The sequence below is a fragment of the Heterodontus francisci genome, chromosome 15, assembly GCF_036365525.1.
Source record: "Heterodontus francisci isolate sHetFra1 chromosome 15, sHetFra1.hap1, whole genome shotgun sequence".
Taxonomy (NCBI): Eukaryota; Metazoa; Chordata; class Chondrichthyes; order Heterodontiformes; family Heterodontidae; genus Heterodontus; species Heterodontus francisci.
This window is the reverse complement of record NC_090385.1, coordinates 63,917,779-63,944,922: the sequence shown is the minus strand read 5'-3', so window position 1 is coordinate 63,944,922 and position 27,144 is coordinate 63,917,779. Positions and strand designations below refer to the sequence as shown.

At 41.2% G+C, this 27,144-nt stretch overlaps 1 protein-coding gene and 1 long non-coding RNA gene across 2 annotated transcripts in view; one reads left to right on the top strand and one right to left on the bottom strand.

Annotated features, from left to right (window-relative positions):
• drp2 (dystrophin related protein 2) overlaps positions 1-20,622 on the top strand; it is a 102,892-nt gene extending 82,270 nt beyond the window's left edge. The window contains exons 16-22 of the mRNA XM_068047680.1: positions 1,086-1,151; positions 4,262-4,327; positions 6,277-6,435; positions 7,296-7,533; positions 16,614-16,734; positions 18,800-18,892; positions 20,557-20,622. Coding sequence (XP_067903781.1) covers positions 1,086-1,151; positions 4,262-4,327; positions 6,277-6,435; positions 7,296-7,533; positions 16,614-16,734; positions 18,800-18,892; positions 20,557-20,594 — 781 coding nt within the window. The 3' untranslated portion in view covers positions 20,595-20,622. The remainder of the gene's footprint in view (positions 1-1,085; positions 1,152-4,261; positions 4,328-6,276; positions 6,436-7,295; positions 7,534-16,613; positions 16,735-18,799; positions 18,893-20,556) is intronic.
• LOC137377719 (uncharacterized) lies at positions 2,218-23,814 on the bottom strand. The gene is made up of 3 exons (XR_010976471.1): positions 23,708-23,814; positions 8,862-9,052; positions 2,218-7,527 (listed from the first exon to the last, which is right to left on the bottom strand). It is a non-coding gene; the product is annotated as an uncharacterized lncRNA (long non-coding RNA).
• Positions 23,815-27,144: the final 3,330 nt, after the last annotated feature.

Genomic DNA, 27,144 nt, shown 5'->3' with positions numbered 1-27,144 from the left:
TAATCTAATCCCGGCAGGTCTGACTGCCTCCACGTGATCGGGGGAGGTGGGGGTGGGCGCTGGCCGCTCCTGCTATTTAAATGAGCCGCCGGGCTTAAGATCGCAGTGGCTTTTTGGCGTGCGGCCCACATGGGCGGGCCGCCATTTTTTGAGCTCGCCACCGAGATCGGAAGCAATAGAGTGCAGCGGACCATCCTAACTGGCCTATCTCTGAACTCAGCTAACTCGGCACCAGGTGTGGGTCCTTTCTCAGCTGTACAGGTTACTAAACAGTTTATCTATCCACTGAATCAGTGAAAGAAGTTGGAGGACTATTTTATTTTTACCTTTACAATGTATATCAGGTATGATTAATTAATAAAGCTAAATTCAGTTGCTTACTGGCCTGCTGCTATTTTTTGAGTGCATTGCTGTTGGGGAGTGAAGGTTGTAGGCAACCATATCCCTTTGATCTCTGTTGGTGAAAAGGGAGTTAAGAAGAGAAGACAGGGACACAGAAAAGCAGGATTTGAAAAAGCAGGATTCGGAGACAGGAAGACTGCAAGGGCCATCAGGTCTTTGCAGAGGTGAAGAGCTAAAAAATGTTAGAAGGCCTTCTGTTTAAGTCATCTCAGGTGACCCACTGATGTGGAGAAATATTCTGGATTCTTTATTTTGTGTCAATAGGTGAAGATATGTTGCATCAATTGACCTAAGTGAATTTGATCATAACTGTTGCTTTGCACATTCACCCCAATGTGAAATGAAGCAGTTTGATGATTTGTAGAAATACTCATCTCATCTAGTGTTAACTCAGTCCACCTTCAAAAAGAATCGAGAAACACATAGGAGTGCACTACAGAGTTCGCAATGTCATGTTTGTATATCAAGGAGGGTGCATTGTTACATCCCCGGGTTAGATTACCATATACAGTAAGTAGGTATCGGGCAGTGTGTGTACACTTTGGCACATCAGGGCACTGGATCCTCTTAGAGCAACTAATGTTACTGAACCCAAAAAGGTATCTACGATAGACTCAAATTTGTGTGTGTGTGTGTATTTATACATATAGATACGTGTCCTTAATGTCTATTTTCTTTTTCAGTCCTGTCTCATCTCCAATGTTGCCACATGCAGATACACACTCCAGGATTGAACACTATGCCAGCAGGTAAGTTGATGGGAACTGTGACAGAATGTTTCATTGTACATACAGTGGGAACTCAACAATTGGGGCTGGAGTTTACAATCCCCCCTCCCCCGACATCGGGGGTCATAGCGGGGGGGGGCTGGAAAATGCCTCCAGCAGAGGCCCGCCATGGGCCTCGACACTGGGAAGGCTCGGCCTGATATTGCCGGCACTGGTGAGGCCTCGCGGAGGCCCCCCGCCGCTCAATGACGGGACCAAAATGTAAATATTTTAATGTAGTAAAACTAATGAATTAATTACTTACCCGCTCCCACCATCCGTTCCAGTGCCATATTGGTGACAGTGGCTGGCAAGCCCGCGCCTTTGGATCTCTGTCTAGTGATTTAAGGCGGAACACTGGTGGGGAGGGGGGAGCAGGTAAGTTTCTCAGTGCGGGAGTGGGGGAGCAGGGTAAAACTAATTTCATTGGTCTGGGGCTGGTGGGAAGGGGTGAAGTTTAAAGTTGATGAACTTTGTAGGGGGAGGTCAGGAGCACAAGGTAAATGTTCTGGGGAGGGGGAGGGCATGTTTTTATTTCCATGGTTATTGGGGGTGGGGGTAGAGGGTCAGGATAAATTTATTTCATTTTTAAAAAGCACTGTTCCTTTAAAAATTTAAATTGTAATGTAGGACTCGAACCCCTTTAAAAATGACATCGGTGCCTGCACAGTGGTGCCTGACGCCATTGCAGGGACGGACTGCCCGGCCTCTCCATGTCATCGGGGGAGGCGGTTCGCCCAGCCATTTCAATGAGCTGCTGTATTTAATATCACGGCGGCTCCGCGAAGCTCGGCCTGCACATGTGGGCTGCCATTGCGGCGGCAACATAAATTTCAACCCTTGGTAAATTTGAATAGATCTAACTCTTCCATTTTCAGTAACTGGCATTATTGACATGACCTTTTGGCCAATTCACAACTTTTAGGGTAAAATTTCATTTTGTGTGCCCACCTGTATCAATCTGAATTCCACAACTTTGAGCTTCAGAATGCATTTTTGTATAGCTTAAGTGAGAGCAATGATAGATTGTGTTGTGATATTGCTTTAATATTGATTAACATACTACTGAATATGTAAATAGTTTAGTATACATTGTCACAGGAAGTGCTGCAGGTTAACATGTGATACAACAGTTGGAGCAGTGTTAGCCAGCAGCTAGCACGTTGATTGAAAAGCTCTCCTAGAATCCTGTTATTCTTCAATAAAGAACACTTCATTTAGTTTAACAATCATGATTATCGTGTTTGGTACATTTTGTTAAGACCCAGAACAGATTGTGGTTTTTTTTTTAAAGTTTTTAAAATCAAAATTTGAGATTCCAAATTGGAAAGATATGTACCAAACCAGAATTCAAATTAACTGTTGAGTCAGAGGCTAATTTTGTTCCAGAAAGAGTTAGCCATTTGGAATTGGATGCAGATAACTAATTAATTCATCTTGGGCCTCCAAGTCTTAAGATGGTTTAACATGTAGAGTTTTCGCTAGGATGAACAATTGACCAAACCAGTGTGAAAGATCAAAGAATTTCAAATGCAAGTTATGTCCAGTGCAAATCGAGTCTCCACAATCTTTTACGCTGGTTTTAAAAACATTGCTCTGGAAGCCCTGCCCACAAAACTAGTCACACTCCTAAATTGAATTAATCAGTATGGCAAGATTTCGCCAATTGTGCCCATTTGCAGTTCTTCGAGGAGGCTCTTCAAATGCAATTTTTTTTAAGACACAAAGACATTAGTAGGCACCTTTTAAAAGGTAAACCCATTTTCAGACATATTAATACAAACACACCACATTACTGTTTTAAATACATCAAGGATTTTTTTTAACCCAAGGGCAAAAAATAAACAATTATCCTATAAAATGCAGCCCAATTGCACTGGTTCGTGTAAGATTTTGCAGTATGATTATGCAAATGTGTTTGAGCGAAAACTTGAACTACAACTTCACTTCAGAAAATCAGCACAATTCTGAGCACAATTTGCACTTGGATTTCTAATTGCACCCAAAGCAGAAACTCTACCCAGGCTTTTTATGGTGAGTGCAATAACGTATATGTGGCCCAGCCACAGAGGGGGGCAGGCGCCTATTTTAATGGCACCTAGTGAAGATGGTTTGTCCAGCAGGGGAGTGCCCCCGAGCATGCAATATGGTAGTCCTATTAAAAAGGAAGGGTATACCAAAAATCACAATCCTAGTGCTAGAAAGAGACCTAGCTATCTATGTATTGGTATATATTTGTGCCCACATTTTTTGGTTCCAAGTTACTAATTATAGGCAGCCTGGAAGCAGTTATTTTGCATAGCAGTCTCTTAATGGCTGACTGCAAGTTAAATTTGCAGTGATAAGGTTAGTGAGCACCACTTTGTATTCACTTTGTCATAGAGAAGAAGCTCATAACTTCACTTCAAGCTCCTGTTATCTACCAGTTTTAAAATATTAAGTATTGAAGCAAAGGAGGGACTCAAATGCACCATTAAGTGTATAGATTTTTTATAATATTGAAGATTACAATAGCTGAGTACAATACATTACTTCTATAATGGCACAGTGGCGCAGTGGTTAGCACCGCAGCCTCACAGCTCCAGGGACTCGGGTTCGATTCCGGGTACTGCCTGTGTGGAGTTTGCAAGTTCTCCCTGTGTCTGCGTGGGTTTTCTCCGGGTGCTCCGGTTTCCTCCCACAAGCCAAAAGACTTGCAGGTTCATTGGTAAATTGGCCATTATAAATTGTCACTAGTATAGGTAGGTGGTAGGGAAATATAGGGACAGGACAGGTGGGGATGTTTGGTAGAAATATGGGATTAGTGTAGGATTAGTATAAATGGGTGGTTGATGTTCAGCACAGACTCGGTGGGCCGAAGGGCCTGTTTCAGTGCTGTATCTCTAATCATAATCAAATCATAATCATAAGTTGAAGCTTAAATGGTACTGTGTGGTCTTTTTGAGCCAAGAGCATATTGATCCAGAAATGTGATTGCTAAGATCTGAGCCAGGTAAAGGTGATTTCTATTCCCTGATACCAAGCTGACAATATGTTTTTTCGATGTATAGCCAGTTATTGAGTAAAATGATGCATTGTTTCCTCCTTCACAGGCTTGCTGAAATGGAAAGTAAAAACTGTTCTTTCTTCAGTGGTAGTCTTTCACCTGACGAAAGTGTGTAAGTATTTTAACAGGACTTTTTTTTTATCGCAGACCAGGTGCACACAACAAAAATATGTCAGCTAATTGAGCAAAAGGAATTTGCAGTTTTTGCAACATATAATTTATGAGATTAAGATTATATTTCAACTTAACATCATTAAAAAAGAAACACAACACTATTAACAATTAGTTTAAAAGAATGACTCATATTTCTATAGCACCTTTCACATCTTCGGGGCATCACAAATTGTTTTACAGCTAATGAAGTACCTTTTTGAAGTGTAGTCACTGTTGCAATGCAGGAAGCCCAGCAGCCAAATTGTACACAAGGTCCCACAAACAGCAATATGATAAAGACAAAATCATCTTCTTCAGTAATGTTGGTTGAGGTTTAAGTGTTGGTCAGGACACATGTAGAATATATTCCTAGTGAAATGGTCAAATATACAGATAACATTTGTTGGTCCAAAAAGTATGAACACTAATTTGAATCGATAAAAATCACCAAAGATAGATAAACGTGAAGACTGTGATTGTGATTAAAGATGTAGGTTGCAATTGAAATGGAGGAAGATGCAGGGATAGCTACAGGTTGAACTTGGGAGGTGAGCTACTCCAGCAGATGAATCCACAATGTGGTTTGAAATAAACCATACAAAACCAGAAAGTCCCCTAGTTTCACCTGAGTTAGCTGACCTCAGCTGAGGCAGTGATGTGGTAGCTACAGTTCGCCTCAGCAATACCAGGTAACAGGGAGAAAACAAATTGAGCACCATTCCTGCTCTGGCTTAACCATCAGTGACTCCTACTTGTACTGTATGTGTGCGTGTGTCAAATGGGGACAGAATACCCACACTCACTTGAATGAGATATTGGCTGCCGGTACCCATAGTGTTGCAGCCCATCATGTGCCCCAATCTTCAGGAGAGGGAGTACAATAAGCAAAAGTTGGAAGGAAAAACTGCTGGAGAAAAATTATTTAAAGGTAGGCAAAGGTCTAGATTACAATTTACCCTTTGGTTAAATTCTAGATGCATATATGGATGTCAATTCAGATGCATCAATAGTGGCAGATTAACCAGTTGGCAGATTACCTGATTTATGAAGATACAGATGTATTTAGCTATATGGCTAACTGGGTAGATGTAAGTTATATGGATGAACAAAATCCTAACTGGTCTGCATGGCATTAGACTACTGAAAAATAATCTCCTAGACTAGATACAATATTACCCAGTTCAATTAGTTTGCTAAAAGAAATTACCAATTCTATGCAGTCTAAAGCCTTCAAAATCTGTACAGTATATTTGGGTTCTCAATCCTACACAAAATTATAATCAGAGCAGCACAATAAGGCCTTGCTAGTCCTTAAGTCTGTCCTCTGTTTTTACATCAAGAACACATCAGCAAGTACAACTACTCCTCAGCATACAGTATCGGTGCAAAACATGTACAGAGAATATCTGCAGCAGAGCTGCACCCATTAATTTGTGACTTTCACATCGCGTCATTTTCCTGTAACTCTGTCACCATGCGAAGGTCAAATGCAGAGTTACCCAACAGTTACTAAATCAGAGTTTCTGGGTGTCTAATAGGCTATGAGAAATCTGTCTTGACTTTTGGCACTCCAGTACAATTTCTTGAACAGTTTTTGTGCTGCCATCAAACAGAGGGTCAAATTGAGGACACATGAATCTTTCTTAGATATTTCCAGCTGAACACTGTTACACAGCTACTAGACAAAATAACATATATGTTAAGAAAGAGTTCAAATCCTCACACACTCTTGCATTAAGATGCATCCAAACTAATCCTGAACAAATTTATCACAGCATTATTTTCAGATTACCTTAAATGAAAATAAGTGCAACCAAATTAACTCCTTGTAGATAGGTCTTTATGGAGCTAAAGATAGCAATGTTGTGTGATTGAAGAATTCACAGCACATTCTTTATGTACATGCAGAGATGATGAGCAGTTGGTGGTTCAATATTTCAGCCCAGAGACAGATCAAGACTCTCTTCAAAATCCATCTCACAGTCCAAATCAGCTCTTGAGTGCGCTGGACACTGAAGAAAAGACTGAACTGGAGGCCATTATTGTACACCTTGAGCATGAGAATAGGTATGACAAATCCCTGCCATATTGTTGGTAATGGTGGGTGGACCAAAAGAATGTCGATAACCCAATAATAATAATGGGAAGCATAATCCAGTGCAGGCATCTTGTCAGATCTAAAGTACCAGTTTAATAGCTATGCTATTAAAGTAAATCTGTCAAAGGGATGGGAGAGGTAGTGGATTAGACACTGTTCTTTCATCTTTGGCACCTGTGTCTCAGTCTGGCAAAAGTGATTAGATAAAAGTCTTTGCTTTCTTTTCAGCTACAAGGGTCCTAACTAAAATGACTTTTGAACAGACTCAACCCACTTCTGAGTAGGTATGCGCCCAAACCACAAAATTAGCCACAATCCAACACATACTGCTAAAAATCATCAGGCTCACTCGCAGGCCATAAGACGAAATATCACTGTGGTACAGAGAAGGAAAAGCTTTAACCTATACTGTAGCCGAATTGGCAGAACATGATAGGACAGTATAAGGGAGCTTTATCTGAACTGGCAGCCCTCAATGCTGAATCTGTGAGAAAGCTTACTGAAACTAATTTGTTCCTCAGTATGGATCCCTCTCACCTTGGCAAGTAAAATATTTCATCCACTGACAACTGCAGATACATGAAGTTCTGTCAGTGGCATTATCTATCTCAGAGAAAATTCCCCATCAGTGAAAGAAACAAATACTGTCTGGAATCAGACCACACAACTGCAGCGGTCTGTAGAGATAGTGAGTCATGAATGTTATACAAACTCCAGTGTCTTGTTCCATTCTTTATCTAGCATAAATCAATGTAACAGTACGATTTAAAGAAACAGATAAAATTCAAAGTTTGTCATAGTTACATTTTAAAAAATAATTTCTCCCAAGGATCTTACAGGAAGAGTACAGACGATTGAAATGGCAACATGAAGAGGCTGCAATATCTTCCTCTGTAAAAGAGGGATCCCCTAGCTCCCCTCTCAGCCCCCGAGACACAGAGCTTCTTGCTGAGGCACGGTTGCTCCGACAGCACAAGACCCGGCTGGAAACCAGGATGCAGATCTTGGAAGATCACAACAAACAATTGGAATCGCAACTCAAGAGGCTCCGGGAGCTATTACTGCAGGTGAGAGAAAACCAAGTCAAAATAGATAGGAAATCTCATGGTGCAAGACAGTCAGCAATATATTCTGTAATACGACTGGACGGTACGATCCATCATTCTAAATAGGCACTTTTTAGTATGTAACATATTAATTGTCTTGTAAATATTGTGGCTTCTTTTAGTCATGCTCAGGCAGGTGCAGTGCTGAACAAGAGAGTTTGATTAACACACACATTCAATTTCTCAGCACCTGAAAGTTTATGACTATCTATTGCTAACTTTCTGATGTTTGGAGCAGGCATTCCCTCTCTAGAATTTCTCAATATGCATTCAGATTGCCTTAATGTTAACATGGCCTTAATCTGCAATGAGGGCATCGATATCTTAGTGTGGCTCAGCTGGTATAGGTTCGACCTGGATTTTTGAAGGAGAATTTCTGGCTCTCACATTTTATGCCTGGGAGGCTTTCAATGTGCAACTTCGAAATCTAATATCTAAATAAAGAATAAGGTAACAAATTGAAAATTGCACTTCTACCAATTCAGTTATAAGAATTAATGGTGAATAGATGAACATTTCCAAATTAATCCAACCTGATCCAGGTCTACTCAGTGCATCAAAGTCCTATTCATACTTTTGATTTCAATTGATAGGGGGAAAAGGTGCAATTGATTAGATGGCTCCTTGGCATTTGCCTGGGTGACGTTGCTGTTGGATGTGGATGCACTATCTTCACTTCAGTACAAAGACCTGACTCTTAGCTTGTGCGATAAAGAAAAGAAAATCAAGCATTTATTGAGTTTCACATTCTGGATGATAGAGTCAATACTGTGCTTGTACATCTGCAATCTGGCTTCATATTCACAGAGGAAAAGCTTGATGCTTTGGATGACAAGGCTGGGATTTTGTGATGCACCCTGAGGTGGGGTCAGAGGCAGGGGGGCATGGAGTATTGCAATGGGTGGTTGGGGGCGGGTGCGGAGGAGCAGAAGGCCCGTTGCCTCCCCATCGCCCAGCAATCTTTCCGGGGGTGGGAGAGACCGATGATGTCCTTCCCACTCAGAGGCCAATTGAGGCCCTTAAGTGGCCTATAAACGGCCAATCAAGGGCCTCTTCCCACCACCGTTAGGATTTTACTGCATGGGGAGGATGCCTTGTAAAATGAGGCACCTTCCCAGCGGGCTTGGGGGTTGAGGCCCTCCTTCGTAGGCAATTTGTGGCCCACAGAGGACACCCACCAGAAACAACTTTACCCCCGGACCCTCCCTCCAACTAGTCTGCACAACCACCCCCCTAAACCCCCTCGCTGGGGCCTTCCGGACTTTCCCCAGTGACCCTGCCTCACCTACCTCTCTTCCGGGGGTCCAACGCTGGACCTGCGTCCGAGGCCTCTGCAGTACCGACGGGGATCCCGCCTCCTGAAACTTTGATTTAAAAAGACCGGAGGATTGTGCCCGGGGAGCGTGAAAAGGCAGAGGCAGGGTTCCCCCCGCCTTTTCGGCCTGCGCCAGGAGCCCCACTTCCAGCACATAATCCAGCCCTAAAAGTGGAAAATGTTACCAATCATCAGCACTGATATTGCTAATGCAAAATCCAAATTACAAGAGCTTTCAAACAGCAACTTTCGATTATTGATGAAGAATAATAGTGAAACAATATTTTTTACATTGATGTTTCACTAGAATACAAGATCTATATATTCAAAATGCTTGAGCTGCCTCCAAAACCACAAGTTTCTCTCATTAAAGACCTGCGGCAAAACTGAAATCTTGTGGAGTTGATAGCAAAGTGTTTAAAATTAATTAAAAACTAGACTTGATGATTAAAAGCAGAATATAAATAGCTGAGTAGCAGTAACCAGTGGAGACTCTCAGTCGCCCATCCTGGAACCTCAACTCTTCACATTTATTAATAATCTCAATAAAAATGTTGTAGGAAGAATATATTTTCTGATTACTCTGCATTGAGTACAAAATTAGATACGTAGAGGAATGAAATATTTTGCAAATCAATTTAGAGGGCAAGCAATAAATATGTGGTGTAAGGGGTTCAGTTCCTTTCCTCCTTACACTGATTCTTGGACCCCGAAATTACAGGAACAAAATGCACACAACAAACAGGTTTTGGCTCAACCAAATTTGTTAGTTTATTAGACCAACAAAACCACAGTACAAATCCCTCTATGTTTTGACTGAAACTTAAAATCACCCACATGACTGGTTGTTACTGAGGTTGATTATAGGCCTAGATCTGGAGATGACTGGTCCCCCCTCCTTCTTCACCTGACTGCAGAGCCCACGTTTCAATGTTGTCCTTTCTTATATGTTCCAGTCACATTATCCCATGCCTGGACCTCAGCCGTAGTTTCAGTTATCAGCCTGCTGAGCCGGCTGGTCTTTCACACCTCTTTATCCTGGTCTTTCAATCTCCTGAGCTACACAGAACTGCAAGGTCGGAGACAAACTCTTTATCTCCTCCCCTGCTGTCTACACAGCATAAAGATAATGTGATCTCCCTCACGGTGATGGGTGATTAGCTCATGGCATTGATCAGGTGCTAATACATCTTCCATTCTTGCCAGGAACTGATCATGAGTCAGAGTTTCAGTTAACTTATTCCTCTTGTGCATCAAGGTTAACTGTTTCATGTCCTTCAGTAGATTACAAATTGCAGATGGTTGATAAAACACAGGGTGAGAATTCAGCGTGGGTGGGGTGTGGAGTAGCAAGAGGAAGGCTCATTCTGACTCACGGATGTGAGGCCCAGGCTATTCCAACTCCCAGCCTCAACACCATAATCCAGACCCAACTCCTGTCCAAACTCAGCAGGAATGACATGGAGCAGGAGCAGGAAATCACACTGTAACTGCCCACCACTGTGTCCCAAAGAAACCCTTATAACCTTCAAACTCATTTCTAGCCAGCAGTTTTTTTTTAAAGAAACAAGGAGTCAAAGTAGGGAGGTTTGGGGACTTGTCTTCAGCGTACTTTGTGACTGCATTGTGAGCTTTTGAAATTAATACTCCTGGCACAAAGTCAGAATTTATTGGGAATGCAGGATCAGCGATCAAAATGATTTTACTGTTCACCAGGTGTGCTTATTCATAAAATTTACCCATAATTTGGAAAACATGCTCGTAACATAAAGTGGAAGAAAAGCAATATTGCGACAAACTTGGTTTATATTGTACTGGCCAGTCATCCAATTTGCAAGGCATGAATCCTGACTATGGTATCTAATTAGAATATCAGCTTTGGACAATCAGCTATTGGACATACAGCTCAATGCAACACTGGCAACTTTGCTGATCAATATCTTAAAGGCAAAAGCCCACATTGTTTCATAAAGTTTCTTATAATTTATTGCAATATTTGCAGTTTATCACTTGTTTTTTTTTTTAAAAAGCATCCTGTGAGTCCTTCTTTGTACTTATCCTCTAATCTTCTCCTCAGCCTCACTCCACTACTGCCTTTCTGCAGTGAGCATCATTTATGTCCAGAAGGTAGTGCGAAAGAATGGTCTGGGAGAACTCGTCCTCCAATTCTTCCTTCCCTCCCAGTGATGAAGCAACATGGGGGTAGATTTTCAATTTGCCAATCGGGTGTAAAACTAGCTTTATGGCTCAGCTGCCCATTATTGAAATAACAGAAATTAAATCTGCGTGGAATAATTAAATTAAATCTGGGCAGTTTCCATAATGGCTGGCTGTTTCATGTCCTCGGTGACGCACAGTGTGTGAAGGAGCCTGCATCACTGTTTCCATGATGTTATCTGGTTGGTATTTGGGAGCATCATACCACTCCACTCCACTGGCCTCTGTAAATCCCATGACTCATTTGAATATGGAGAATTTGAGCCTCCTGATTTCCTATCTGCTGCTCCGAGGCTGCCCAGGTTCTGTCTTTGGTGACTGCAAACTGTGCACATGACTAACTGAGATATAATTTGGTGATCAGTGGCATTTAGGAAATGCTTTCCGTGGTTGCCCCCTGCTACGTACATTCTAACAAGAAAACAAGTTACTATTGGAAGATCAATGCAAACAGTGACAATTAGACTATTTTGATATAAACTGCAATAATATAAAAATAAAATACTGCAGCTGCTGGAAATCTGAAATTAAAACAGAAACTGCTGGAAATACTCAGCAGGTCTGGCAGCATCTGTGGAGAGAGAAGCAGAGTTAACGTTTCAGGTCAGTGACCTTTCATCAAAACCTCTATCCCTCAGTGGTGCAGTGGTTAGCACCGCAGCCTCACAGCTCCAGTGACCCGGGTTCAATTCTGGGTACTGCCTGTGTGGAGTTTGCAAGTTCTCCCTGTGTCTGTGTGGGTTTCCTCCGGGCGCTCTGGTTTCCTCCCACATGCCAAAGACTTGCAGGTTGATAGGTAAATTGGTCATTAGCAATTGCCCCTAGTATAGGTAGGTGGTAGGGAAATATAGGGACAGGTGGGGATGTGGTAGGAATATGGAGTTAGTGTAGGATTAGTATAAATGGGTGGTTGATGGTCGGCACAGACTCGGTGGGCCGAAGGGCCTGTTTCAGTGTTGTATCTCTAAACGAAACTAAATAAAGGAGTTGCAAACCAGTTCCTTGAAGGTAAGTTAAGGGATATAAACCAAGAACACCTGAAAGAGTACATTAAATGGGGAAGAGCATTCATTTTTAATCGATTAACTTTACCTAGTATCAGTGCATTCCATCAGATAGATCAATTTGATGAAAAATGCAGGGGGGGGGGCACAAAACTACCTCAAGATAAGGATTGTGTGTTGCAAGGTAACATCAATTTCAAGACTGCATACATTTAGGAAAAGCAAATAAAGCAAAATAATGTGTTCATTCAGCTCTCATACTTGTTATTAAATGAGATATCAGATAGCTCATCAAGAAATTACAGGAGCACATAATTAGCCCTGGTTCAGATGAAAGGTCATTGACCTGAAACGTTGAGCTCCCATGCGGCAGCTCATTTAAATAGCCGGGGAGACCCGCCCCTCCCCCAATCACGTGAAGGGGGCGGGTTGTCCATCCCCAACAATGACGTCAACTGCCTTTGCGCAGGCGCTGTTGCCGTTTTTAAAGGGCAGCCAACCCTGCCAGCTCATTTACATTTTTAAAGAAGTATGCCCCCAAAATATATACAATAAATTTCTAACACCCCTTTCCCACCCCCAGTTACATTTACATTAATTATTTGCCCTTCCCCCCACAAAACACTTAGCTTTTAAATGTAACCTTCCCTCTCCAGACTGCACAAAGTTTAGAGTTCACCTCTTCCACCATCCCCTACACCCATTATGTTTATTTGACCCCATCTCCACCCCCCCCATAGAAAATATTAACCCCTACCCCTCCCCACCAGTGTCACGCCACCTTTCCCCGGACGGGGAATTGAAGGCGCAGGAGTGCCGACCGCCACGCCAAAGATCTCGGCAGGCCCAGAAGATTGAAGTTATGTCCATTTAAATGTATTTGTTTTATTAATTTAAATATTTAAATTCAGGTCCAGCCACCCAGCAGTGGGGTGGCCACCAGGGAACCTCACTGCCACTGGGAGGATTAGTCCAGGCCCTCCTGGCATCGAGGTCTGCAGTGGACCCATCTTCAGGCCCACCCCCACCACGTATCACGACGTGGGGTGACAACAAGATCCAGCCCGTTAACTCACTTTCACTCTCCAAAAATGCTGCCAGACTTGTTTCCAACATTTTCTGTTTTTTATCAGATTTCTCCCCTGCAGTAGAGAATTCAGTGGGTATTTTTGGAATAGATTGTGTAATCAATGAGCACGTCCTCAGGGGTCTGCTGAGGGCAGAATCTGCACCTGACAGTATCAGGATGTCGTGGCTTACACTTATTAAAGCAAGACATCTATGCTATCAAGTAACTTTAATTGTGCATCGATTCTCTTGATTTGCTTTCTCTAGACAGACTTTCCAATGATGGAATCAATGCATGACATTCAGTCAAAAATAATTTCTCCTACTCCTGGAGACCAGACACAAGATGAAGCTTGTTTTCTAATTGTGGAGCAGTGGGAATCCCCCTCCCATCTCTAACTTCCATCCAATCACACAAATATATCACTCTTTTGAACTTTCTTCTCAGCTTTCTCCTAAATTCCTAACGTACCTTCTTGCACCCACTTCTTCACCCCTGCATCTACATTGTGTTGAAGTCAATACTTTTTGCATTATTTCCTACACCATCTCATTGTTCCTCAGGACCTCAAAACTGTGGAACCCCAAATCTCCCTCAGTACATCTTCCCCCTAGCTTAGATGACCAAATTGATGGGTGTTGCAGTAATACCTAACTACGAACCTGAGATATATATTATTTAGAGCAGACTACAGTGTATTAAGAGGCAGTTTGCAAACATTGCTCTTGTTGCAGCTTTTCCAACTATTTTTTTAGAAACCTCAGCCTATTGTATAGGAAACCACCAGGATTGGAAACAGTAGGAAAGTAGACGAGAAGCTGTGTTTAGGTATCGGTCCTAGCCTTGCTTGATAAATGTTGTTTCAATTCATTCTCATTTCTACTGGCTCTGCCATCATGGAGTTAAAATAAGCTGCTTACATCAACATAATCAGTCCCTCTCAGCATTTAAAAAACGCTGATTATATCAGCTCATAATCTTCCTTTCTCCAGCAAGTACAACTTCGAATCTTTAGATGTCTCTTCACAACTTAGACTTAAGCCTTTAAATCATTTTTGTCCATCTGCACTGAACTCTCTCCAATACACAAATAACCTTTTGAAAGTAGGGCGGCCAGATTTGCACACAATATTCTAAATGCGGTCAGATACAAGTTGCTTTTTCATTTGGACCCTCTAGTTCTACACTGACAGTCAAATTTAAGTAACTTTATGACCCCTCTCAAACTTCTTTTCTCAAAATTAAACAAGCTTAATTTCTTCTCACAGTTGACGGATTTTAAATCCCAGAATCATCTTGAACACAGCAATGTCCTATGAATGCAAGACGCCCAGAATTGTACAGAATATTTTAACTGTACAACTTGGTGTTTAGATGTGTTGTTTGCTGCCCTCTGGTGGGTCCTTAGTTTGTTACATTTTAGTATGACATGAAACTGAGGAAAGGGATATTTGGATTTCTGTCAGAAATTGGTTTTAGTTTTTTGGTGCATGCAGTTCTTTGCTTTCCTACTTTGGGCTAGAACATAATTAATCAATGTAAATATTTTACCATCCATTAACTGCTTGCCCTAATTGTATATAAGCTACCGGAGTATTCAGTGTTTTTGAAAATGTTTTTGTAAAACTACTGTGAGGCAAGGGTTACTTCAGAGACTGTAGAAGGAGAGGAGATTGGAAACACAACAAGCAAGTTCAGAGTAAAACCCTTCTCCACTCCTCTCTCCACCCTCACCTCAAGTAAAATACGTCAGGAGCTGATGAACATCTTTCTCACCAAGATTGAGTTCAGTCGCTTCTGCTGTTTCCTTTGGTACATCAGCCCTAAACCTGTGTTTCTTTCTAGTTTCTCTCCTATCTCCTCCTTGTTCATGAGATCTACTTCCCCCTTCCTCAATCACATCAAACTGCTGATTACCCTGGATTCCTTGCTAGCTGACATTGTAAACAGTTCCCTCTCTTCAGGTACTGTCCCCCTCTTTTTCAAAACTGCCATCATCACCCCTCCTCAAAAAGCCTACCCTGACCTCTTTATCTTTGCAACCTACCACCCCAACTCCAACCTTCTTTTGCTCAACAAAGTCCTTGAACAAGTTGTCACCTCTCAAATCTGTACCACAGCTCCATTTTTGAATCTCTCCAATTCCCTGCCACAGAACCAAAACAGCTCTAACAAAAGTCACAAATGATATCCTCTGTGGCTGTGGTGCATTATACTCCAGCACAATCCCTGTGTAGCCCCGACCTCAGCCCATTTGCTGCTGAAACATCCATCCAAACTTTTGTCACCTCCAGACTCAACTTTTCCAGTGCTCTCTGTTGAAACTTGGATAGCTAGGTGGTGAAGAATAGCATACTGGTGCCTAGTCTTTATTCAACTACAAGCTTTTATTAATAGAGATACACATTGCATACCTTGCATCTCCAAAAAAACAAACCCTCTTTCAGCCTGCTCCTATAGGTAAGTCAGACCTTAATACCCCTGCACCTGAATACAATTAACATCCAACGAACACACAATTAACAGCCTCCCATCTTTCACCTTCCATAAACTTCAACTCATCCAAACTCTGCTGCTGGTATCCTATCCCAGAGCAAGTCCTGCTCACCTATCACCCCTCTTCTCTCCAACCTGCATTGGCTTCCTCAACAAAAGCCTCCCATCCAAATTTTCTGTTCCTCCAAATCTGGCATGTTGTGCATTTCCCCCATTCTTTTGCCCCACCATTGGGTAGCTGTATGGTTACACTGAGGCCTCATGCTCTGGAATTCCCCACCCAAGGCTTTCTGCCTCTCCATGTCCATTTCCTGTTTTAAGACAGTCCTTACAACCCATCTCTTTGACCAAGCTATTGGTCACCCTTCAATATCTCCTTTGGCTCGCCACTCATTTATCCTTTCTCTACATCTTAGAATGTTTATTTATGTTAAAGGCACTATGTAAATTCAAGTTGTTGTTATGCCAATAATGAGGACAGTGTCTGTAAAAAACAAAATGGATGGTTGAGAGTTCCCCATAACACTAGACAGGTTTTGCAATTATAACATGTTGGATACAAGTTAGCAAGGTCAGAAGCATCTACTTACAAATGGGTTAATGCCTTCCACAAAATATTGAACCATGTAATTTCATATGAACGTGTTAGCTGTTTGTACATTAATATTCACCCAAAATAATTTCAAGGACGATGTATAGTAATTATTTATGTACTGAGTCCAATTTTTCAATTCAAAGTCATAACCTCATATTCAGATAATCATAGAATGTCATTCAATGGAGGGGCTCTGCAGATGTTAATGAACTACCCCCATTGTGATTTATCAGACCCTCCCAGCTACCCCTTTTGGTAGATATACAACACTTCCTTGACACAGTCCAATTACTAAACCATCCAGACATGTCTTTTGGTAACTGTGTTCTTCTTATCAACTCACAGCCACAGCAAGACTCTGAGAAAAATGGATCGACAGCCTCATCTGCTTCCCCATCTTCCCATCATTCTGACAACAACCAGCGTGAAAAACGTGATAGAAGCAGCCCAGAATCTGAGAAAGCAGGTTAGTGAGGAAAGAGAGTATTCTGTGGAAAACTTTATTGACTAGAGCATCATGCTGCCATGAAGTAGCAATATTTTTAAGGATAAAGGAATTATTTTTTCCTTTTGTTATTTTATTCTCCTCTCTAGGTTTCCTGTTCCAAGCACTGTCCTTGTCACAAAATTCAAAATAGATAAGCTCTGATATTAAAACAACAGACTGAGGAATGCCATTCAAACACATTCATTAATACACCCAACAATAATTTCTAATCTTATAAGCCTGTTATATTACAAGATTTTCAAGAATAGATGCAAATGAAAAATAATAAGGAAACCATTTGGTTGTAATTAAGTGCAAATGTTTGTTTTAGGAGCATAGGAACAAGAGTAGACCATTCAGTCCCTCGAGTTTGGTCCACCATTCATTTAAATCATGGCTGATCTGTACCTCAGCTCCATTTACTCACCTTTGCTCCGTATCCCTTGATACCCTTACCGAACAAAAATCTATCAATTTCAAGTCTGGAAACTTGCAGTTGAACCAGAATCCACAACCTTTTGGGGAAAGAGCTCCTGATTTGTATAATCCTTTGTATGAAGAAGTGCTTTTTGATTTCACTTCTAAGTTCAAAATATACAAGTTTATATCACCTTCTTCGGGATTTTTTTCTCCAGAGAAAATAGTTTCTCTGTATCTACACTATCGAATTCCTTTATCATTTTAAAGACTGCAATTAGATCACGCTTCAGTCTTCTAAAGTCAAGAGTATACCAACCAAGTTTATGCAACCTGTCCTCATAGTTTAACCTTTAAGTCTTGATATCATTCTGGTGTATCTGGGCTGTTCCTCCTCCAAGGCTAATATATCTTTCCTGAGGATCAGTACCCAGAACCTAACTCAGTCCTCCAGATGGAGTCTAACCAAGGCTCTGTACAACTGAAGCATTAATTCCTCACCTTTGTATTCCAACTCCTTCAAGATAAGGGTCACCATTCTTATGCTGTTTTGGCTGTTTTTGTAGCTGTGCATCTGGACACCCAAATCCCTTTACTCCTCCATAGCCTCTAGTCTCTCACCATTAAGAAGATATTCTAATTTGCATTTCTCAGATCCAAAATGGATAACCTCACTCTTCCCCACACTGAACCCCATCTGCCATCCCTCTGCCAGCTCATTTAGTCCATCTGTGTCCCTTTGTAATTTTCTGTTGCCATCTACACTTGGATATACAACTCTCTGTTCCTTCATCCATATCATTGATTCACATGGTGACAAGTTGAGGCCCCAGTACGGTACAGGGGCAAACATCTCTTGGCACGTTCCACCAAACAGAAAATGTTCCCTACATCCCCCACTCCTGTCTCCTACCTCCTAACTTTTTACTGACCCATGTTGCAAAATTACCTCCAATTCCATGCACTTTCATTTTTTCTAATAACTTCTGGAAGTGCATGCAGACAACATTTTTAAACAGTCCCTTAACCACCACTACAGTAACCTCCTCAGAAAAAATTCAAGTAGATTTGAAGGAAGAAAGATATAATGATGTGATGTGAACACTTATCTAAGGTTTATTATTTCAGTAATTGCTTGTGTCAGATTAAGATGGACATTAGGGTTGATTTTACCTAATGGCGGAGATAGGGTCTGCCCATTCTTGCTGGCATAAGGCCACTGCTGTTTTGAGGACTGGATGTCATTTACATGCTGCAGTTCTCCAGTTCAGGAAGGACAGAAAATCATTTGGCTCCTACACTCAACTGGTCAACAGAGTCCGAGAGGGGTGGCAGTAGGGGGAGAGGGAAACGGGGATCCCTGGAGAAGCCTGCTCCTCCTGGCCCCACCAACAAAACAACATTAGCATTTTCTGTGCCATTTTGTGAGGCAATCTCCAGCTTTTTCCTCAAGCTCTTTTCTAAGCCTAATGTTCTTCATCGCTCCAATTACTACTGCTCAGAATTATCCTAACTGTAGATTGGAGTGCAGACCTTGCATCATGTTTTGCTTTAGTTTCCTCATCTATGTGACACCAACAAAGAAGCTTATCAGTTTCAACCACTTTATTCTTCAATTTTTTCACAGATGTATCAGACAGCCATGGTATATCCCAAGACATGGTGCTGCACCTGGAGGATGTAATGGAACAACTTAGGAACTCATTTCCTTCCCCCAGAGGTAAGTCCTTCCACTGTGCTTAAAAATATAGTGAATGCAGGACATACATTAAGTTATGAGTGAACAGCTCCCTGGATGACCATCTAATAAGTGATTGAGCTCTTCAAACCTGAAAGGTCCAAAGTTCAATCATCAGCCTATGTCAGCATGGGACCATTCAGAGAATGACAATGGGCCTCAAAATTACCTGGACTAGTGTAGGCGGATATCAGCCAAGTTTTACCATCCTGACTGCTATGCAAAAATCTCTGGTAGAAGTCCAACATCTGTAGCTGTTAGGTGTGAATGAGATCAGAATCTGCTGCGATGCCCAATATTCAAACAGCCTTCCAACCTCTTGAAAGCCGTTGATCCTCCGTGGGTAAATGGACCATGGGGTTTGCTGACAAATATGTACAGTCCCCAATTTTAACTCTGGGATGATAGCGAGGTGAGTTAGAAACTCACCCACGACCCCAGAAATGAGGCCTGGGCTATATGCGCTGGCTGCTGATTTCCCACCCATTCCAGATGGGAAGGAGCTGAAAATCACACAGCCCAGAGTCCACCCACTAACAGAAGTTAGGCGATGGGTTCAGCTTCCAGAAATGCCTCACATCCATATGTAAGGAAGGACCGCACAGTTTTGGGCTGGTGTCCTTGCCTCCTGCTCAGTTGAGCAAATTTAATTCGGATGATAGAGTCAGTCATTAATGTAATTGAAAGTAATTTTCTGGATTTAGCTTTTCGTACTGTTTATTATCTTCAATACCGCAAAACAATCATCTCTCAAATGAACCTCTTCAAAAATGAAAAATTCCAAGTTATTTTCAAATTGATGAATTGTTGACATTGTGACACCGCTTGTCTTCCCTCACCACCCATTTGATGCTCGCCCTCTTCTTCTCCCCCTCTATTCATGCAGGCACTTTTCACCCATATCAATTTGTGCTGGTACCTTTCACCTTTTTGGCCTCATTTTACGCTCGCACCTTTCCCCTCATTCCACAAACCCCAGTTCCGATTGGCATCTTTCACTGTCCCCTCCTCTCAGTTCTCTCTAGCCATCTCATCCACCATCATTACAAAAATTCCCAAGCACAGTAGTACTTCACCTTTGGAACAACAGGACATTGGTGAAGGGAACAGTGCTCATTTTCACTGCCCCAGGAGATTAAAATGTGCATACAATTGCATTCGCCGAGTAAGTTTAGCTACCCCTTGTGGTTTTGGCAGATTCAGAGATTACTTTGCTCAATCTTCCTCACTTGATTGTCCTTATTGTCACAGAGTGCTTGCTAGGAGCTTTCCATCTTGTCTCCTACCCTGGTATGTTGGAGGAGATTTTCTGCTCCCTCTGACAACAGCCTGTTGAATTCACCTCTTGTCTCTATCAAGGCTTACTCATTGCTCTGCGATCATTAACCTTTGTGCTGGCTTTCTAGTTCCCATACCCTTTCCTCCAAGTCTCTCTGGGTTTGCTAAACTCTACAGCTCTGAATTTCCATGGGATTTTTCCAATCTCCTGCCATAACGTCAGAACTTCCAGACAAACAGTAATCTTTAGCAACTCAGAGTTGCTTTTGCCATTATGCCAGCCAAATATATTGCCCAGTGAGAGGTAAAGAACACAGCTGTTCAGAGTAGATTTGTTATTCTTTCTTTTATTTCTCTGTTTCCTTCAGGTGAACCCACTTACCACTTAGGAAAAGCACATGAGTGATGGAAGACATCTGCGTTAGTCCCCTTGCTGGAACCAGCTCATTTTCATTGATGTTCGAGCATAAAGGCATAACATAACCCAACACAGCGTATCACCACTGAGGTTCTGCGAGTGTATAAAGGAGATACAGAGAACTTGGATTCAGTGGAACCTCAGTTATCCAGTAAACCCCTACTTTTGGGACTCCAGTGTTCAGCATCTAGTTAACCATTACACCAAGAACATCCAACTGTGAAGCACCAAAGCAGAGAAACTTGTTTCTTTTAATTAGCTAAGTCACCAAAAAGCCACTTCCATATAAATGTGTTATTATGGTAGATATTGCTGATCAGGTAATGTTTCAAAGGTAAAAGTTAGAAATTGTTGAGCTGGGAATACGTCAGTGAACTATATGGTGCAACAGGATAGCAGCTGTTGATATGGGAACTATTCTTTGGTACTTGTGAGTTATAATTTCATGTAGGAACACAAAGGTGTAATAGTTTTCATATTGGATTTTGAGATTGAAATTAGGGCTTCCTAGTATTTAGAGATTTAGAGTTTATTAGAGAAACTTTCTAATTTGGTATATATGGTTTGGGAATTGATCTAAGAGAATGCTGTAGTTTTATACATATGGTATAGGCATTAGGATTAATATGGCAGCAGGAGTCCAATAAGTCTTGTATGATATTTGATTTGAGGGGACTTTTTTATTCTAGGAACATTCAAATGACTAGGTAGATTCTAGGTCAAGAGTAGGTTTGGCGAGGAGAAGCTGAAGAAGACCATGGATGAAATGACAAAACTTGACACTCATCAGATTATAAGGCATATTCATAGGGTTGTAGATCTGTCAGAAAGAACATGTTCATTTGTGAGATCTGATCTCCAAAGGATGCAATATAAGGCATAGCTGAAAAAGTGTGATATCTAAGCATGAAAGTGGGTTTCGCAATATATTGCAGAATTGGAGTAGAATCATTGATGAACTCATTCATTACTGACAGGAGGTTTCTATAACTTTTGTACTTTGTCACAAAAATAGACATTCTTAATATCCAGGAAATAAAGATTTTTTAAGTATTGAAGATTAGGATGTATCTTTGGGATATTGCAAGATAAAAGATTAAATGGCATTTTTGTGAGTGTTGTGAGACAGAAAATTACAAGGTATCTTTGCAATGGATATGATACCGATTAGATTAGAAACTGCCCTTGGGGTTTTGTGACGCAGAAGATCGGAAGATGTCTTTTGGATATTTTAAGATATCAAATCAGAAAGTTTCTTTGTGACTGTTGTAAGATTGAAGACAAGAATGTGTCTGTAACGTGTTATAAATTTGAAGATTAGAAGGGATGTTGCAAGAAGCACATTAGGAAGTGATATGACTTGAAGACTGAGAGGTCTCTTAGGGAAGTTGCAGAGCAGAGAACAAGAAAGTGTTTTTCAGGCGTGTAAAGATTCAAAGATGTATTCAAAGGAGTATTGTAAAACTAAAAGTTAGAAATTATCTTTGGAATGTTGCAGACTGCAAAGCGATGTTGAAGGACATAAAATTAGATCGTATCTTTGGGATGCGAGATAAATTGGAAGATGCCCTTAGAGGATCGTAAAAGTGAAGGTTAGAAGATATCTTTGGGATGTGATACCTAAGATTAGAAGACATCTTCGAGATATTGTGAAAGTGAAAGTTGGAAGGTGCCTTTGTGAAGCCTGAAAGCTAGATGTTGTCGTTGGCATATTTCAAGACAAAATTAATATGAAAGCAAAATACTGCAAATGCTTGAAATCTGAAATAAAAACAAAAAGTGCTGGAAATACTCAGCAGAAATACTGCTGAGTATTTCCAGCCATTTTGTTTTTATATACAATATTAATATGTATTGTTATAAGGGGGTTGTGAGATTGAATACTGTTGTGAAACAGAAGGTTATAAAGGAGACTAAAAATTAGAAGTTTTCTTTGGGATGTTGCAGGAAAGATGATTAGAAGGTGATTTGAATTGACACATGACTGAAGATTGGATGGTGCTTCAGAATGTTGCAGGATGAAGAATTAAAAGGTGCTTTGGGATATTGTGAGGTGAAAAATTAAAAGATTTTTTTGGGATATTATGAGACTGAAGGTTAGAAGGTTTATTATGATGTTGCAAAATAGGAAATTAGAAGTTGCTTTTGGGATGTTATGACATGAAAGATTAAACAGTACTTTGAAATGCTGCAAGACATAATATGGCTTTGGGATGCTGAAAAATAATTGGGGTGAATTTTCTTAGAGTGTATTATTGTGATGGTACTGCGACCGAATATTATAAAGACTCTTTCTGATATTGTTAAAGAGGTTATCAAGCTATCTTTGATTGAAGGTATTATTGCAAGATTAAAATTTATTGGGTATCTTTGAGTATTGTGAGATAGAAGTTGTATTGCAGTGTTGCACAACTGCCAATCCCATGTGATTTATACAACATATTGGTAAGGCCAGCACTTTACAGTTGGTGATCGGTTTTACCTCTATGCTACACATTTCTGTTAGTTGTATTTTTCTAAAAGCCATTGATCATTTATCTTTACAGGCCCCAAATAAAAACACATTAAGAAAAGTCTAGAAACAATCAGAATAATATTTTGCAAAATAGTTATGATGCACAATCTGTCAAGTGTATCACCCCCGATATAATCTGAGTTGCACAAATCAGCCTGAAAACATGAAATAGGGATGAAAATAGCTAGAGCCTAATACTCAAATGATTCAGTGATTTTGCAAATTCTCTCCTTACATCTGATTTGGGATGCCTTTTCCTAATAAAATGCAGGAATCTGTTGCAAAAGGGGAGGACTACAATACTTGCCGTTGGAGAATTTTTCAAAGCTGAATGACTGAGGTTCCACTGCAGATAGAATATTAATGAAGTTACACTGAGGACATCAGGGCTACAGTATACTTGGAAGTCATGAATGAGAGGAATCAATTCATGTAATGATCTTTAGATTTCATATCTTTCCTTTATAATCATAATTATTCTCACTGAACATACATTGAGTGCATTCTCATGCGCACTGGAATAACCAAATTGACTGGCTGCTAAATGTGCAAAGGTGTTTCATTCCCAACATTTATTTCCCCTTACCTTAATGAAGTCAAATAACTGTGTGATATGAATAATCAGAAACATCCACAGCAATAATTCCAACACTTCAGTCAGCAAACAACTCAAAACTCAGCCAGTTAAGGAAAGGTTGCCTCGGTGTTTGAGACCAAGGAACTCAACTTTAGGTTGTCAAGGGTTCCAAGAAAATCATGGCAAGCTTCCAGCACTGTGCGAGATATGGCACTTTGCCACGAAGAGCTCAATAAATGCCAAAATAATTGTAATTTCAACAGCTCAACTCTTTGATGATGGGATTTTATTTATAATCATTAATTTATCCACAAATGGTGTGGGGGAATTCTAATCTAATTTAAAACACTTCACTGTGCCTCATTTATCAAGCAGATGTCAGATTTGAAAAAGACATATGCAGTAGCGCAATTAGGACGTGGTACAAAAGCAAGAAGATTTTGGACTTGAAAGGTGACTTTTTAATTTGCTTGAAATCATTCCAGGAGCATTCGCTTCTCCAGCCTGTTAATGTCTACTCTGGTAATAAATCAAATCCCTCACATGTAATAACATAGTCACTAATGGTTGACAATATAAAGGTAAATTTTCTGCTTGTGTACTCCCAGCTTGGAGCAGCACCTGCTGGTAATGCATATTGGGAACATGAATGCACTCAACGCATGAAATAGACAGAGAATCATGGGCTGGGCAGTTTCTTGATCTGCACTCAGGTTCTGCACTGTGAGCACACAAGCAGAAGATTTGCCAAATAATTTTCTTCCAAGATTTATTATCATGACTATGATACCCTAAGTATTCTTTTTTTTCTTGATAGGCATTAGTTGCAAAAATACGGTGGCTGCAAATGCAGGCTTTACTCCGCAGAGCCACCACGATATTAAACGTGACGGCTCATTTACATGGCCGGGGCGGATCACTCCCCACCCCCGATGACGTGCGGGGGCGGGAGGTCCGTACCCGGCAACGGCATCCGTCGCCACTGCACAGGCGCCAATGCCATTTTTAAAGGGCTTTCAGTCCTTACATTTAATTTACATTTTTAAAGGAATATGCACTTTATATTTAATTTTAAAAATTAAAGAAATGTTTCTATCCCCTCTCCCACCGCCCCCCCCGCCCCCATATCCATTTAGTTCATTCCTTGCCCTCACCCCCCCAGAATACTTACCTTGTGCAGCTGACCTTCCCACTATCCCCTCCACCAATCAGAATAGCTTTTCCCCCACTCACTGCCCTGAAATACTTACCTGCTCCCCCCTCCCCATCAGTGTCCCACATCCGATCTCAGAACAGAGATCCGCAGGCACAGTAGTGCCGGCCACTGCCACCAATATGGCACCAGAATGGACGGCAAGAGTGGTAAGTATTTAATTCATTGATTAGCATTTTTTGACTACGGTAATTTTGGTCCCGTCACCGAGCGACGGGGGCCGCCATGAGGCCTCGCCACCACCGACAATATGTGGCGGGCCTCTCCCGAGGGCATTTTCCGGGCCCCTCTTCAGTCATGACCCCCAATGTTGGGGGGGGCCTGTAAAATCCAGTCCTATATCTCTTTCAGCAACATGAATTACTCACTGAGGTTGAAAATTCATGAGCGGTGCATTCCGAATAAGTACCTGCTGTTACCTTCAGCATTAACCCTACCACACTTCAAGGGGTCAAGAGGAATTCCCAAAACCTCAAGACAAATGGCGAACACCCACATCAATCGGGGTACATCTAAGCTGCTTCACTTACCCGGAAGGCCACATACCCCAGCACAAGTGGCTGGAGAATTCTAAATGTGCTTCCCCCACCCCAAACCCCCACTGCCACAGAAACCTCTTGATTAAGCTCCCTCAGGCCCTTTCGCAAGGAAAGCAAAACATCAGTGAAAGATCTCTTCAATATTCCGTAGTCCAATGACAACTAGTTTTCCACACAGGTAACTTTTAGCAGCCTGCTAGACCTGGTTTCACCAGCTGTAAAGATGCTGATGATATATCTGGCCACTGCTACTTAGGGGTCCCAAGAACTGTCAATGTGGAAAGTTGGCATACTCCAACCCTGTCCTCTCTTGCATCAATAATTGCTTTGGCTGGATGGAGGCCCTGTCTCCACTAAACCAGGACATAGTGCATTCAGGTTCCACCCTAATTTGTAGCCCTTCCTCCATACTCCCACTGGAGTTACAGTTGGAGTGGACCGAGGGAGCTGCAGATTTTTGGTCCCAGCCACCTGAAACTTTGCATATGTTAGACAAACATTTTATTTCGGCCCTGATGTTGAAAGAAAACCAACCAAATCATGCAAACCCAAATCCAGGCCCCAGTTTCCTCTGGCAGTGAATATCACTACATAAAATCTCCATCTTTTTCTTTCATTTGAACCAATTCCTTCCCTTCTATCCTCCATGTTCGGTCCCTTGCTCTGAATTACATTTGGTGATAATCTGGTGCAAAATGCAGTGATCTATTTGGGCACTATAGCTTGGAATTTCCTTGCGGGGTTGAGGGAGGTTGTGGTATGCTCCCAATTGTCCACCGTACCTTCGGAGGAAAGTTGGCAAAACTCCTACCAAATATATTTTGTTCATTTTCTGCTGATATAAGATTAATACTTGTGCCATCAAAGGCTCGTGCCAACCCCAATGCAAGGACTCATCTGCAGTTAATGCTATAGGCACAAACCAGCCATGCTGTCTATCCATTTTCTTGCTAGGTTGTACTTACCTATGATTCCTTTCTGAAACTTTTTCTTTTCTCTTTCAAGGAAACCATCTTGAAACATTCCTCAAAGGTTAACATTCATTCAATTTTACATCAACAGTCTGTTTTTTGAATAGGCTGTTTGGACATTTTCTAAGATGTAAATTGGACAACAGATTCATTTTTTTAAAACCAAGTCTCTTTTGTAACTTAGTTCCTTGTTTTATGTCATGGGGACATTAGTTATTAAGGTTAATAGGGAATTCAATTAATTTTCATTATCAACAAGCAGCCATCAGTGCTCAAGCCATGATTCCACCTGTGACTCACCTCTGTTCTGTCCCTTGTCTGAACTGGGACCTGGTAAAAATGCAATTTATCATCTGGTGCTTGTGCTGGTCAAAAATTAACATTAATAATAATTAACATGCCTTATTTGCATTTAGTCTAACAGCCTTTGCCTGCCTCTGCGGCCATTTGGGGCCTTTGCGTGTATGTGGGGAGAATGTGGGACAACAGAACTCTCTAAGTAAGGAAACTGTCTTTTTTTATTGTTACTTTTTTTAAAAAAATAATCCAATCAATGTACAGCTTTAAAAAAAATCAATATATAAATAAATCTTTTTTTCCAAAGCATTATGAGCGTGAAAGTTTACTTTCAATACAGTTCTCTCCCCCCCACACCCCCCACATAAATGGATTCTTCCTGGAGAGAAGGCAGCATTATTGCCATAGTTACTGTGGAAGTGTTTG